The sequence below is a fragment of the Saccopteryx leptura genome, chromosome 3 (assembly GCF_036850995.1).
Source record: "Saccopteryx leptura isolate mSacLep1 chromosome 3, mSacLep1_pri_phased_curated, whole genome shotgun sequence".
In the NCBI taxonomy this organism is placed as follows: Eukaryota; Metazoa; Chordata; class Mammalia; order Chiroptera; family Emballonuridae; genus Saccopteryx; species Saccopteryx leptura.
Window position 1 is genome coordinate 130,519,434 of NC_089505.1, and position 14,536 is coordinate 130,533,969.

The 14,536-nt window shown below is 41.3% G+C and overlaps 1 protein-coding gene across 1 annotated transcript in view; it reads left to right on the top strand.

The window, feature by feature from the left end:
• The first annotated feature begins 4,107 nt into the window (after positions 1-4,107).
• Positions 4,108-14,536, top strand: part of C8A (complement C8 alpha chain) — a 66,375-nt gene continuing 55,946 nt past the window's right edge. Inside the window, exon 1 of the mRNA XM_066376396.1 lies at positions 4,108-4,301. Within this exon, the coding sequence (XP_066232493.1) occupies positions 4,225-4,301 (77 nt within the window). The 5' untranslated portion in view covers positions 4,108-4,224. The remainder of the gene's footprint in view (positions 4,302-14,536) is intronic.

Consider the following 14,536-nt stretch of genomic DNA (forward strand, 5'->3'; position numbering starts at 1 on the left):
CCACAGCTGTGTTCTTTCCAGTCTAGCAAATTACCTCCCTTTGCATTCGATTTGCAGAATTTTGATCTCCTCTGCACTGGGCAAGCTGCAGGCCCAGTACGGGGGAGATGTGGTGTTGAATACTGAAGGCTGTTCAGAGAGCACAGACCTGGATGTCCCTGCAGTGGCAGTCTGGGACAAAATGACACACGTTCTACTCTGAGGCCATAACTCACGGGCTGATTTAGATAGTGGAAAGCACATCCCTGAGACAAGCAATGCATTTTCCAAATGAATTGGCATTTTGCTGTCTCTTCTGTATGGTATTTTATAACTATCTGTCTTTGATAATAGAATGCTACAATTAAGGTGAAATCCACGTATGCAAACCTAAAAATGTTTTGGCATTTCCCATTCATCTTAGAACATCCTGGCTCAAAGCAGACAAATGCCCTAGCCCCTATTCCAAGACACACACACACACACACACACACACACACACCCTGCAGGCACATTTAGTCATAGAGGCATGGAATAATCCCATCTGATTTGGGTCCCTCTCTTTTGATTCTATCCTATGATTATCTCTTTAATCACTTTATTTTGCTTTCTTTGTTCCCTGGAAATGATTTCATTCTCTGAGCTGAGGCATAACAGACAGACAATTGGACTTGGAGATTCAAGACCCAGGCTTTAGTTCCAATATACCACTTGGTAATATAGTAGTTGTGTGACCAGACCAAAAAATATCTCAGGTTTTGAAGGTGAACAGATTATAAATCCATGGCTCTGAAACTCCCCAGCTATGTGATTGCAGGCAAATAACTTAACCACTCTGCAAGTCAATATCCTCATCTTCAAAATAGCTCTATTATTACTACTGCCTTGCAAGATTACCGTGGAGACCTGGCCAGAGAGTTTGGTTGGTTAGAACATTGTCCCAAAGTGCAGAGGTTGCTGGTTCGATATCCAGTCAGGGCACATACAGGAATGTTTCTATGTTCCTGTCTCTCCATTTCTCTTTCTTTAAAGTCAATAAAATAAACATTAAAAAAAAAAGATTACTGTGAAGATTAAAAATCGTGTAATGGGGCAGGCATGGGGCCGGGTACCCTGTGTGTCTTACCCCATTTTCTACCTTAGTCCCTGTCTCTCTCAGGAGTCTCTTCATGATAATGACATTTATCTCACAAGGTTATTCTGAGGATTAAATGAGAAACTACACCTGAAAATATTATGAAATAGTAAACTATTTTGATTGATTCATTTGCTAATTCACTCAATCAACAAATATTTCTTAGTAAAGATTCACTAGTAAGTGACATGGGTGTTTGTAAAGAAGAACCAGACGCGGAATTTACCCTAAAGAAACTGTCATTCTCAGGACACACCCTACTTCCTTAGGAAAACATAACATGAGGCAAAACCCAAAAGTGCTCGTAACGTGTTCATAAGGTTGAAGGTAACGGGGGGAGGCCTCCAGGACGGAGTCATCAGTCAAGGATCAGTGACAGACTTGCTGGTGAGAAGGCACTGGGCAGGAGACTGGGAGACAAAGGTAAAGGGAGTCCAGGTGGAGAGTCCCGCACGAGCACCCACAGCCGAGAGGAAGTGTGAGGAAGGTCAGGGGAACCGGACTGTACTGTGGGGGATCATCAGAGGGCTGTGGTCCATCAGGGTGCACAGAGGGGTTGGACTCGTTTATGGATGAATTTGGATTCCTCATTTTATAGACAATAGGAGCCACTGGAGGTTCCTGAGCAGGAGAGTGATGCTGTCAGAGGCAGCTTTTTTGAAGACGAATTCAGCAAAAATGCCCAGGGAGATGTTTAGTGAGGGAAAACAGAAGCCCACTAGGAGTCTCTTTCAATCGCTTCAGAGAGCTGAGGCTCTGAAATGGATCAAAGGCAGTGAGAATGGAGGAGAGAAGCTTGGTAGGAAATAGTGCAGAGGAAATATAATAGAATTTGTGACCATGTAGAGCGGTGAAGGATGAGACAGGTGAGCAGAGGTTAAGGATGAGTGAGGATGCAGCAGAGAGCTTGGGTGAAGACAAAGACATCAGAGGAATCTCAAGAACGAGCTGGGCTAAGAAGGAAGGCAACATAGCCTATGTGTAAACAAGGAGAAAGTCAATCCACAAGAATTACAAAGGCCAATGGCAGGGACCCAGACTTCTTGTGAGGCAGCATTTCCCAACCTCAGCACTACTGACATTCTGAGCCAGATAATCGTTTGTGGTGGGGGTTGTCCTGTGCATTGCAGGATGTTTAGCAGTACCTTTGCCAGTGATGGGATTCAGCTGGTTCACATCAGTTCGGCAGAATCGACACCTAACTTTTTGTTGAGTTTGGCAAACCAATTGTTAAAATGGCACCTGTAATCAAGGTTCTCTCTAAGTGGGTGCCTGGGCAGCCACTAATGTGGAAATCACAAATTTACATTCCTTGCACTTTTTGATATTCCTCTGCACAACAGCGTATTCTAAGTGCCTGTAGTAATAATGTTCAATCCGTCCATAGGTGAAAAAAATTGCAAATGAGGACGCCAATCAAGAAGCAACATGGAAATATCTTAAATAAGTTTTATTGTTTTTTTAGGTATTATTTAATATTTTTTCATTAATATTTTAAAACTCGTAATCTAGTTTTGTGTACCTCTTTTATTGTTTTTGTTTTTTTTTCATGTCAGTGAAATGAGTGGTAATTTTTTTTTTCCTGAAGTTGGAAACAGGGAGGCAGTCAGACAGACTCCCACATGCGCTCGACCGGGATCCACCCGGCACACCCACCAGGGGGCGATGCTCTGCCCAGCTGGGCCGTTGCTCTGTTGCAACCAGAGCCATTCTAGTGCCTGAGGCAGAGGCCATAGAGCCATCCCCAGCGCCCGGGCCAACTTTGCTCCAATAGAGCCCTGGCTGCAGGAGGGGAAGAGAGAGACAGAGAGGTGGAGAAACAGATGGACACCTCTCCTGTGTGCCCTGGCCGGGAATCAAACCCGGGACTCCTGCACGCCAGGCTGATGCTCTACCACTGAGCCAACTGGCCAGGGCCTTTATTGTTCTTATTTAAAGTATTAAATGCATAGAATAATAAACTACCTTTCGGTATATTATTTTTTTTTATACTTAAAACGGTCATTAGGGCAGAGAATCAGTTGTTAAATTATTTAAATCTCACCACTGGTTTCTGCCTCTACACACAGAATGCAAGTAGCACCACCTCCAGAGTTGTGACAACTGTAAATGTCATTGCCAAATGTCCCCAGTTGAGACCACTGTTCTAGGGAGAGGTCTGTGTCCCATGAGAAAAGCAGTAGAACTGGTGGAGGATAACCTGAGCTCTACTCCCCAGGGGGTGGGGGGATTCTTGTCTCAGGAACTTGGACCACAGATGCGACAGTCAGGGAGGGTAGGAGGAAGTTGGCTAGGGAGTCTAGGGAGTTGGTGGAAAAAGTGGGTTCCAGATGTGCCACCCCAAGCTGCTTGAAGGGTATCCAGATATAACACCCCACACGACACCACATCTGCAGTGAAAGCATTATGAAAAATGCCATCATGACTGGAAGATCAGAGAGTATAGGTAGGTATGGTACCATCAGTTCAGGTGTGTAGCTGTTACTATAATTCTAGAAACTGCTTCTGGAGATATCCACGTAAGGCATCTGGTCCCCTTAAGACATCAGTATATTGGATTCTAATGATATCCTAAGTCTGGATAAAGAGTGAAAAATCCATTGAATTATCTACATTTCTCGGGCTCTAGATGTTTGGTGGTACACTGTAGAACCTTCATGTAACTGTTAGCATTCTCTATGTTTTGCTGACTGTTTACGGCTTTACTAGCCTTTTTCCAGTCTTGCAAAACAAATTTATCTGATCTTACAAGTTCCAAGAACCACTAAAAAAGACCATGAATTCTGGACCTGTATCTTAATTTGACTTATGCCTCTTTCTGAAAATAAGATCACTTTGCTAAGCTAGTATTGGTTAAATAAATATCTTCTGAGTATTGTTTTTCAAAAGGTCTGAAGGACAGTGGCCTTTGGTGTTCAGGGTTTTAGGGTGTTTGGCTAATCAATACCCTAGTAACTAATTAACCACTTCTGAATGAGAATCAAGGGATTTCTATTAGTGTCAAACATTAGATCTTATGGATCCAGGCCTGTAGACATCTTTGACTCCAGCTCCCTGAAGAGATCATTTAATTCCTTCTAAGTGATATAGGCTGGTGGATACTGGATGAGATGTTTGCTGTGGCTTTCTTCATCTTGTTTTTAATGACTTGTCAGCCTGGGATAACCATACAGGAGAAGGTGAACCGGTGAGTCGGCCACATGTCACTGCAAAATTTGTACATGGGGATCACCAGGTGGGGAAAGTAGACACTTGCCTGTGTGTTAGAGGCTATTTTAGGCTGGAATATGACCTCTTTTCCTGCTATGACTAATCAAATGAAGGACCAGTGGACAGTGAGAAGAGTGTGCACTTGGAGTCGGATGGGCCTGTTTGCAAATCACAGGTGTCCTGTCTGGGAAATGAGCATAATAATGCTTCTTCTATAAGAGTTAATGAACAGGAAATCAGATCCTGGGTATATAATATACTTAGCTTAATATCTAATAGTTCTCTTGAGTAATGTGGTATAATTAACCTCTACTTATCTGTTTGTGAATCATAAGAATATCTGTCTCATAGCATTTGGGGAAGAATAAGATCAGGTAATCTACAGAAAATCATTTGGGAAAGGTAAGAGACTGTCAAGATTTTCTAGACATGAGTCTACCTTTTGCTGTGAGATAATGAATGGAAGTGATATTTTCAAACGTCCATTGCGCTTGGCCCAGACCACCTCCTTGAATTTTCTAACCTGGTCTCACGTATTTTTATATCTTCACATTAAGCATTTTGTGGTGCTTACACAGCTCCTGATTTCACCTTTGGGAGCAGCCTCTATCTCCCAAGCATTGAAGGTTGTAATTAGAGTTGTTTTATTCAAAGTCTTATTGGATGATTCCATTTTAAATCATTATTGCCTTTAAATGCGAGAGCAAGAGAGATTTTCTTTAAGTAAGAGTTCAGAAGGGAGGAAGGCATTTTTCTAAGTAGTTCATTTGCAACTTGTATTTAAAGCAAACACAATTTTGAACAAAATCAGAAAATTCATCTCTAATAATTAGAAGATAAAGGCAAGGGAACCGTGGTGAAGGAAGTCTCTGCTGAGATACTCTTAATTATAAAAGCTTATCATTGTAATCCTTTTTGAAAATGAATAAAGAGTCCTGATGTTTGATGAACTTATCAAATAAGACAGACCAGTGAAGAGGCAAATTTGAAGTCAAGGCAAAAGAGAACCAATTAAATACTTGACAAAGTGCTGAGGTAGGAAATCTTGAGGTCTTTGCGTCTACTGCTGGTGTGTCTAACCCTGGCTTTGAAAACAGAAAACCACGTGGTGAAATAACTTTATGGGTCCAAATTCTGCATAAGTATTTTGTATTTGTGTGACCCCAGGAAAAGGAAGTTTTCTGAGCTACAAAATGGGAGGAAAGTAAGAGGAAGAACAACATACGTGAAAAGTACTTAGAACGGTGCCAGGTCCTGAGGAGACGTTTGCGAAAGCTATTGCCAATGATGATTGTTACTGTCGGTTTGGGGCATTTACACTCTCTCTGATGGTTGACAAAAATTAGAAAAAAATTCATAATGTGCCAGTTGGCATGAATTTTTTCGCTCAGTCAGTGATTTCAAACATTTCAAAAAAAAATTCACAAAGGCACTCCTTTTAGTTTTCCCCCAATTCAAATCTTACATCATCAATTTCGTTTTAAAATATTTTTCTAAAAAAATCCCATTTTTCTATTAAGACTTGATAATAAGCGAATGGTAAACCTGAGTTAATAAAAGTAAAAGTGTATCATTAAAATGTAGAAGAATATCATACTTTTTAATGTGAGGGTCCATAGAATAAAATTCTATTAACTATTCCAGATACGCTAGGTGCTATGGGGTGAACTACACCATAAGGTCTCTACCCTCAAGGAGTTTACAGCAGTGACAGAGTCAGCAAAGAAACAGGCAAACAAAACATTTCAGAAAAATCTGTGATAAATACTACGAAGGGAAAAGTAGGCTCCTTTGTTAGAGAATATCAGAACCATCTGACCAGAGGATGGTTGGAGCGCAGCGCTCTGCATGGGTGGCGTTTAAGCTGAGCTATGAAGCAGAATAAGGAGAAACTATTCTACGAGCAGGGGAGAAGGGAGAGATCAGCAGCTATTACAACCCTACTGTGGAGAGTGGCAAGTCATGTTCATGGACCTGAAGGATGGGAGGAGCATAAGAGCCGAGGACTGTGCCACGAGAGGATGTCAGATAGGTGGGCAGAGGCCAGACCACAGAGCACCTAGAGCACCATGATGAGGAATTAGCGTTTCAGTCTATGTATAGTAAAAGCAAACAAACAAATACTGGATGGTCTATAAGAGAGGAGTAAGGGGTAAGTAGAAGGTCTTAGCTCACTGGAGGCCACAGCAATGATCTGGGTGAGAGATAAGAGTGCCTTAAATTAGGACAGGGGAAGCCCAGGGAGATGGGAGGGAAGATCACTGAGATACATTTTGAAGGGAATATGGACAGAAATTTCTCAAAAACTGGATGTGAGGGTTAGGGGAAGGAAGAAATGAAAACCACCGCTAGGTAACTGGCTTGGGCAACAGTGTGTTATGGTGGTTCACTTTCTGATGTAGGTAAAATTGAGAGAGGAGCTGATGAAAAGGAGAAAATGAACAGTTTATATTTGGAGCCATTAAGTCGGGCATGCCTAAGAGACCCCAAATGGAGATATAAAATGGGCAATCGGATAGACAAAACGGGATTTCAGAGGAGTGGTCCAAGTTGAAGGTCTACATTTAGGAGGCAGTAATAGAGATGATATGTGAAGCACAGAAAATAGATCTCACTTTCTCAAGAGTGAGAAAAGCAGAAGGAGAAAAGAAGAAGTCAAGACTGCACCCCGAGGAATCCCAGTGTTTAGGAAAGTCAGAGGACTGACCACGGATTAGGAAGAGAGCAGAGGAGTGTGGTGTGAAAGAAGTCCAAGACAGCTGTTGGGCAAAATAGTGTGTCAGGCTTGCTCGCTGTATATAAAAAGTATATACTTTGCCTGATTAGTGCGTGAGCAGGGGCAGCACCATGTGTGTAGTCTATGTGAGGCTGCGGGTGCTTGCCCTCAGGGCAACAGATTGTAGATTCCAGATTGCCTACTGCCACTGGGAGGGGCCATAGTTTGCCGGAGAAGGGGTCGTGCCCCCCCCCCCCCCCCCCCCCCCGCCGTCTCACCTGCTTTCCTTGTGAGTCTAGAGAGAGGGAAGCAGTTTTTCCTGTCTGCTTGCTCGTTCACTGTTGTGAGATGCTAATAAACGGAATGGTCCACTATCCTCTGGCCCCACTGTTCCTTTATCCTCTGCTCAAATCCAAAGGGAACCTGCCTGGCCAAGGCCCCCAGCCTTACAACAGGAAAGACTTTTAAGGAAACAATGGTAAACAGAGGGCAAGTAAGACCAACTCAGAAAACCTTTCACTGGATACAGCAACAGGGAGGTTGTTAGAGATTCAGCACTTTCAAAGTCAAATTTAAAATACTTCAGCTTCACAATGTACCATATTTCCCCATGTATAGGACACTCCCATGTATAAGTCACACCTTAATTTTGGGGCCCAAAATTAAAAAAAAAATGTATTACATAAAATTATTGAACTCAAGTTTTATTCATCATAAAATTCATACAACTCCTCATCACTGTCAAAACTCCCATCCATTAGCTCAGTGGTAGTCAACCTGGTCCCTACCACCCCCTAGTGGGCGCTCCAGCTTTCATGGTGGGTGGTAGCAGAGCAACCAAAGTATAAATAAAAAGATAGATTTAACTATACTAAGTTATTTTATAAAGATTTATTCTGCCAAATTTAGGGAAAATCCGACATAAAGTACTTGGTAAGTAATTATTATTATATGCTTTAACTTGCTGTAACTCTGCTTTATAAATTTTATAAAGTAAAGTTACTTCCCTACTTTATAAATCACCATTACTATGGAACAGGTGGGTGGTTAGAAAATTTTACTACTAACAGATACAAAAGTGGGTGGTAGGTATAAAAAGGTTGACTACCCCTGCATTAGCTTGTCCTCATTTGTGTTTGATGACAAATCACTGTCTTCAACAATGAGCGCAGAAACAAGTATGAAAAAGTGGGAAATGCAAGTAAAAAAACTACAACCACTGTATATAAGACGCACCAGCTTTTAAACCTCAAATTTTTCAAAAAAATTTGCATCTTATACATGGGGATATACGGTAATTTCCATGAAAATGAATGGTAATGGCTCAAGATTATATAATTGGTGACAATCAGCTTGGAATACAAGCTGAGCTAACTGATTAGGTGCCCCCTGGCAGTAATCAGGGTTAGGACTTCTGACCTTCTATTTGAGGATTGGTAGCTAATTAATTATTTTGTGATCTAAATTGCTGAAGTGGCCACAATCTGGGGTGGAGCATTGGACTTGCAAGTTGTATGTTCATCTCCAGGTTTTATGCCCTCTGCCCAATATCCCACCATATTAAGAAGGCAGATAGGAAGCATCTCACCAGTCCACAGCCCTATAAAGAGCAGACATTCAATACATTCCGACAAAGATGGAGAGGTTTGATGAGCACATATGGGACTGAGAAGGTTAGAGATAAGAAACTAACTTGTATGTTAGACTTACGCTTAGGGCTTTTATATACATGATTTCACTCCATGTTCTAAACACTTTCAGGAATCTTTATTTCCCAGTTTTTGAGCTATAAGAAAACTGAAGTTCAGTAAGTAGCAGAAACTGGATTTAAATTCATATTTGTTGGACTCTAAACCCCTTTATGTTTTATCAGTGTTTCTTCAACTGTGTGACATAGTCTTACAGATGTTACATGAAAAAAATGACATGTCAAAAAATTCAGTAAATGCTGGGTGTTGGTCAAATAAGTTTTAAATATGACATTTATGTTTGCTCGCTTATAGTTTGTATTGTGTGTGGGGGACAGGCTGTAAGCAGGCCGGGTCATTATAGCCTAAGGCTTAGTTTTAAAACTAAGCTTTCCCCCACACCCTTGACTGATTGCATGATGTGCGGTGGTGCACTCTCATGAGGAATCCCATTATGCCTCAGATAAGTGACTTTGTAGAAGAGACTTCCTTGTTTGTATATTGGATTAAAAGTTTGGATTTCTACACTATAAAGTGGGGCAGACCGGGAGCTTGCTCTCTCTCAGTTCCTGAGATTAGCATTAGAGAGGAGAGCAGAGAAAGGCCACGTGGAGGAGGCCAGGAGAAGCAGCCAAGATGGTGGAGTGCTGAGGGAGAAGCCAGTTTGTGCAGAGTTTGTGCAGAGAGAAGGAGATGGGGAACAGAGGTGAATAAGCCTGGTGAGCTAGAAACCTTTGATTCTAGGAAACTCGGATAAGTCAGTAGCTTTGTGAGCACTGAATGAGTGGGTTTTGGAGCCCAGTGTATGTTTTTACTTGCCTGCCAGGTACAAGCTAGGAGTAAAGCTAATAGCCCACGAGTTCTTGGCTCCATTGTTTCTTTACCGACTGTCCAAATCTAATGCAAACCTGCATGGGCCAGGCGGCTGTGATGGTGGCCATGCATACTGGCTTTATACTGGGTTAAGTAAATTAAACTTCAGAACTTCTCAGAGCTGTTAATATGTCATTGGGTATTTTATATCTCCAAAAGTAGCATGATGGGTGCAATTTATCCAAACATATTTGACCGGGAAACTTTCTGTCTTCCATCTCAGGCGTGTCTCTCAGGAGCTAGTGCTCCACAGAGTACACTTCCAGAAACCCTGCAGTTGTGCTGTATAGACTTGTGTGATTCTACAGAGGAATAAACTAAAAGCCAGATAGTTAGATATATTGATGGTTGCTTAAGTAATTAATTGAAACATTGATACAATTCTTTTGGAAAGCTGTTGGGCCATATGTGTCATAAGCTTTAAAATCACTTCTCCCCTTCAACTCAGCCATCCCATTCTATAGGATACATCTTCAATAAATAACAGAATACAGAAAAACTCGGAGCTCGATAGTCTAATTATTTGATATTAGGGGAGTGGAACAATCATCAGTAGTTTACATTTCTGCTGCAATACCAAGTGGGAAAGCAGGATACAAAATGCAATACTCAGTATGACCTCAACTATGCTATGAATATAAAGAGTGAAAGGAAATATGGAAAAAAAGATTAATGTCAGTAGGAACTGGGGCAATTTTTTTCTTTCACTATCTGTTCTGTGTTCTCTTTAACGAGAATGTATTGCTTTTATAATCAGCAAAAAGTAAACTATATTAAAAAATTCTTTGGAATGCTGAGAAAATGCTAGTCACATTGATATTGGCTAGAAGGTTGGAGCCCTGTAATGACTTAATGAATGGTCCTGTGTACCGTTTGTACTCTCGCTTCAGTGATAGCATTACTGTGTGTGCCTCTGTCTAGACATCATGTCACAAAGCTTTTAAAACTACAGCAACACAGTATTGCTCTTGCTTCCATCCATTAATACTGTTTCCTTCCATCTTGACACCGTAATGCAGTCTCTGTGGGCTTACAATGACATTATCTTGACAATTCTATAGTCAGATGCAGAATTAATGCCAGAGACATTTTCTGCTCCCAAACCTTCTCCCACCTTTTGATGATTAGAACCCTGTCTTCTCCATGTTCCCATGCTTCAAACTTTCATTACTGCAATCTATCGGCAATATGACAGATGAACCAAACCGTGAGCCGTTTGAATATCTAGGTACCAGAATTATTTAATTGGAATCTAACTGAAAAGTAGACTCAAATAAATCTCAAAAAATTTCCCACACTATTTTCTCAGATACTGTTCTCATTCTTTCCCATCTCTTCCTTTTCCTTCCTCTCTCCCTCCCTCTTTTTATGCCTCCTTGCCCTTCTTCCTTCTTTTTTCCTTTCCTATTTACTGAGCACTTCCCTTGGGTCTGGCATTGTGACAGGTGCTGTGACTTCAGTAGCAAACACACAGACAGTACTTGCTTTCAATCTGATGGAGAAAACAGAAATTATACAAATATTACAAGCATAATTATTCAGTGTTGAGGAGACGTGCAGAGCTTGACCAAATCACATGAAAGGAGATATCTACATCGTCTGACTAGTGAGCAATGTTTCCCTAAAGAACTAATGTTTATGATGAGACTGAAAGAAATATAGGAGTTAACCAGGTAAAAAGGTAGACAGTTGGATTCATTCAGGATAGGCTTCTACACGTAGGTATATGATCAAGGGAACAGTGGGATCCAGAAATTTAGGATATAGTGAAGATTTTAAAATTACAAATCATGTTCTCAAAACTAGTTATAAATGGGAATAAAAATATGAGGGGATCTTATTGACAGAGAGAAAGCTTAGGAGTCAAGAGAATGGAGACCTAATGAGGTCCAAACACAAGTGCAGTGGGAATCCTTGAGCACATAAGACAGATAAGAAGGCTGTAGAGCCCTCAAAGAACTATTCACAGATGACTCGTGAATTAATGATTTGGAGGAGAAGCTGTTTCAGAATGAGAATGTCTAGCATGTGACCATGATAGATAGAGAAGTGGGGGAAAAAAGCCATCAGTTGAGGAAAAGAAGCAACTGAGAGGGCAGATTGATGGATGCTCATTTGTAGGGATGAAGAGGTCTGCCAGAGCCATGAAAGGTATCAGAATAAAGGTTAATAGCAATGTGGCCCTGGCTAATGGCTCAGTGGATAGAGCATCAGCCCTGCATATGGACGTCCCAGGTTCGATTCTGGGTCAGGACACACAGGAAAAGCGACCATCTGCTTCTCTTCTCTCTCTCTCCACCTTCTCTCCCTCTTCCCCTCTTGCAGCCAGTGGCTTGACTGGTTCAAGCATGGCCCCGGGAGCTGAGGATAGTTCCATTGGAGCACATCAACCTCAGGCACTAAAAATAGCTTGGTACTAGAGCATCGGCCCCAGATGGGGTTGCCAGATGAATCCTAGTCAGGGCACATGCAGGAGTCTGCCTCACTGTCTCCACTCCTCTCACCTAAAAAAAAGGGGGGGGGGAAATAATGTAAACTGAGCACTGAAGTTTTTCTTTGAAGAGATAGTATGGGTACTGTTATATGTATACTACCATCAGTTTGTATTCAATAGATCAGAATTTCTCTCAAAGTGTGATCTATAGGCCCCAGGAAGTCCCTAAGATCTTTTTGAGGGAGGAGGGTCTTGTGAATTCAAAACAATTTTACTATAATACTAAAACATTTGTCCTTTTCACTCTGCTTATATTTGTACTGATGGTACAAAAGTAATGGCAGGTTAAACTACTTAGGCCTTGGTATGAATTAAGGGAGCAGCAACTAACTCACAGAAAAGAAATTGAGTTTTACTTTACAAAGTCCTTTTTGAAAGAAACAATAAAAATTATTAATTTTACTAAGCCTCCATCTTTGCACGTTAGTTAAATATTTTATGTGTCAAAATGGGAAAAAATGCATAAAGAACTTCAGCCGCACTGGAGTATGGTGGTTGTCTTGTGAGAAAGCAGTCATTTGAGTTGTAAGTAAAAGTAGCCACCTTTTCCCTGGAACATGGTTTTTACTCAGCAGGATAACTGTCCAACTGCAGTTATTCAGGCTTAGATATTTGACAGACTTTGGCCTAAAAATGAACAGAGTCTATTTCTTCACTGAAACCAAATTGGAAACATTATTGTTTCCAATGACCGAATTGGAGCCTTCAAACAAAAATTAAAAATTTGAAAAACATATCCACTACTATGAGCTTGAGGATATCTCTAGCAATCTTAATAAAGTTGACTTTTTATATTGTATAATAATGTGTTAATATTTTTGAAATATGCAGAATCAGTGAACCTTTATTTTTCAAATTTCCAATGCCTAATCACGTATGGGTGCCAGATTCATTCAAAGCATACAAAGACTAATGAATTTGAATGTAACAGGGCATGAAAAAATTCCTTGATGTGCTTTCAGATTCCACATTGCAACTAATATTTAAGGATTACCTCTTGTCAGGTTTTGGTGTAGTATAAAAGAAAAACAGTCACAATTATCTGGGAAAACTATTAAAACACTCCTCAACTATATAATTTTTCCAACTATATTAAAAAATGCTCAACCTTACTAATCACTAGAGAAATGCAAATTAAAACCACAATGAGGTCCTGGCCGGTTGGCTCAGTGGTAGAGCGTCGGCCTGGCGTGCAGAAGTCCCAGGTTCGATTCCCGGCCAGGGCACACAGGAGAAGCACCCATCTGCTTCTCCACCCCTCCCCCTCTCCTTCCTCTCTGTCTCTCTCTTCCCCTCCCGCAGCCGAGGCTCCATTGGAGCAAAGATGGCCTGGGCGCTGGGGATGGCTCCTTGGCCTCTGTCCAGGCGCTAGAATGGCTCTGGTCACAACAGAGCAACGCCCCAGAGGGGCAGAGCATCACCCCCTGGTGGGCAGAGCATCGCCCCCTGGTAGGCGTGCCGGGTGGATCCCAGTTGGGCGCATGCGGGAGTCTGTCTGACTGTCTCTCCCCGTTTCCAGCTTCAGAAAAATACAAAAAAAAAAAAAAAAAAAAAAAAAAAAGACAAAAAACCCCCACAAAGAGATATCAACTCACACCAGTCAGAATGGCGCTCATCAACAAAACAACACAGAATAAGTGCTGGCGAGGATGTGGAGAAAAGGGAACCCTCCTGCACTGCTGGTGGAAAACAGTATGGAGATTCCTCAAGAAATTAAAAATCAAACTGCCTTTAGACCCAGTTATCCCACTTTTAGGAATATACCCCAAGAACACCATAGCACTGTTCCAAAAGGAAAAATGCACCCCCATGTTTATGGCAGCATTGTTCACAATAGCGAAGATCTGGAAACAGCTCAAGTGTCCGTCAGTGGACGAGTGGATCAAAAAGCTTTGGTACATATATGGCTGGAATACTACTCAGCCATAAGAAATGATGACATCGGATCATTTACAACAACATGGATGGACCTTGATAACATTATACTGAGTGAAATAAGCAAATCAGAAAAAACTAAGAACTATATGATTCCATACATAGATGGGACATAAAAATGAGACTCAGAGACATGGACAAGAGTGTGATGGTTAGCCACTGTGGAAAACAGTATGGAGATTCATAAAAAAATTAGAAATGGAATTGCCCTTTGACCCAGCCATTTCACTTATAGAAATATATCCCAAGGACACCATATCACCGACTGAAGAAAAGAAATGCACCCCCATGTTTATGGCAGCATTGTTCACAATAGTGAAGATCTGGAAACAGCCAAAGTGTCCATCAGTGGACGAGTGGATTAAAAAGCTGTGGTACATATATACAATGGAATACTATGGGGCCATGAAAAAGAAGGAAATCTTACCTTTCGCAACTATATGGAGGGACCTGGAAACTATTATGTTGAGTGAAATAAGCCAGGCAGAGAAAGAAAAATATCATAT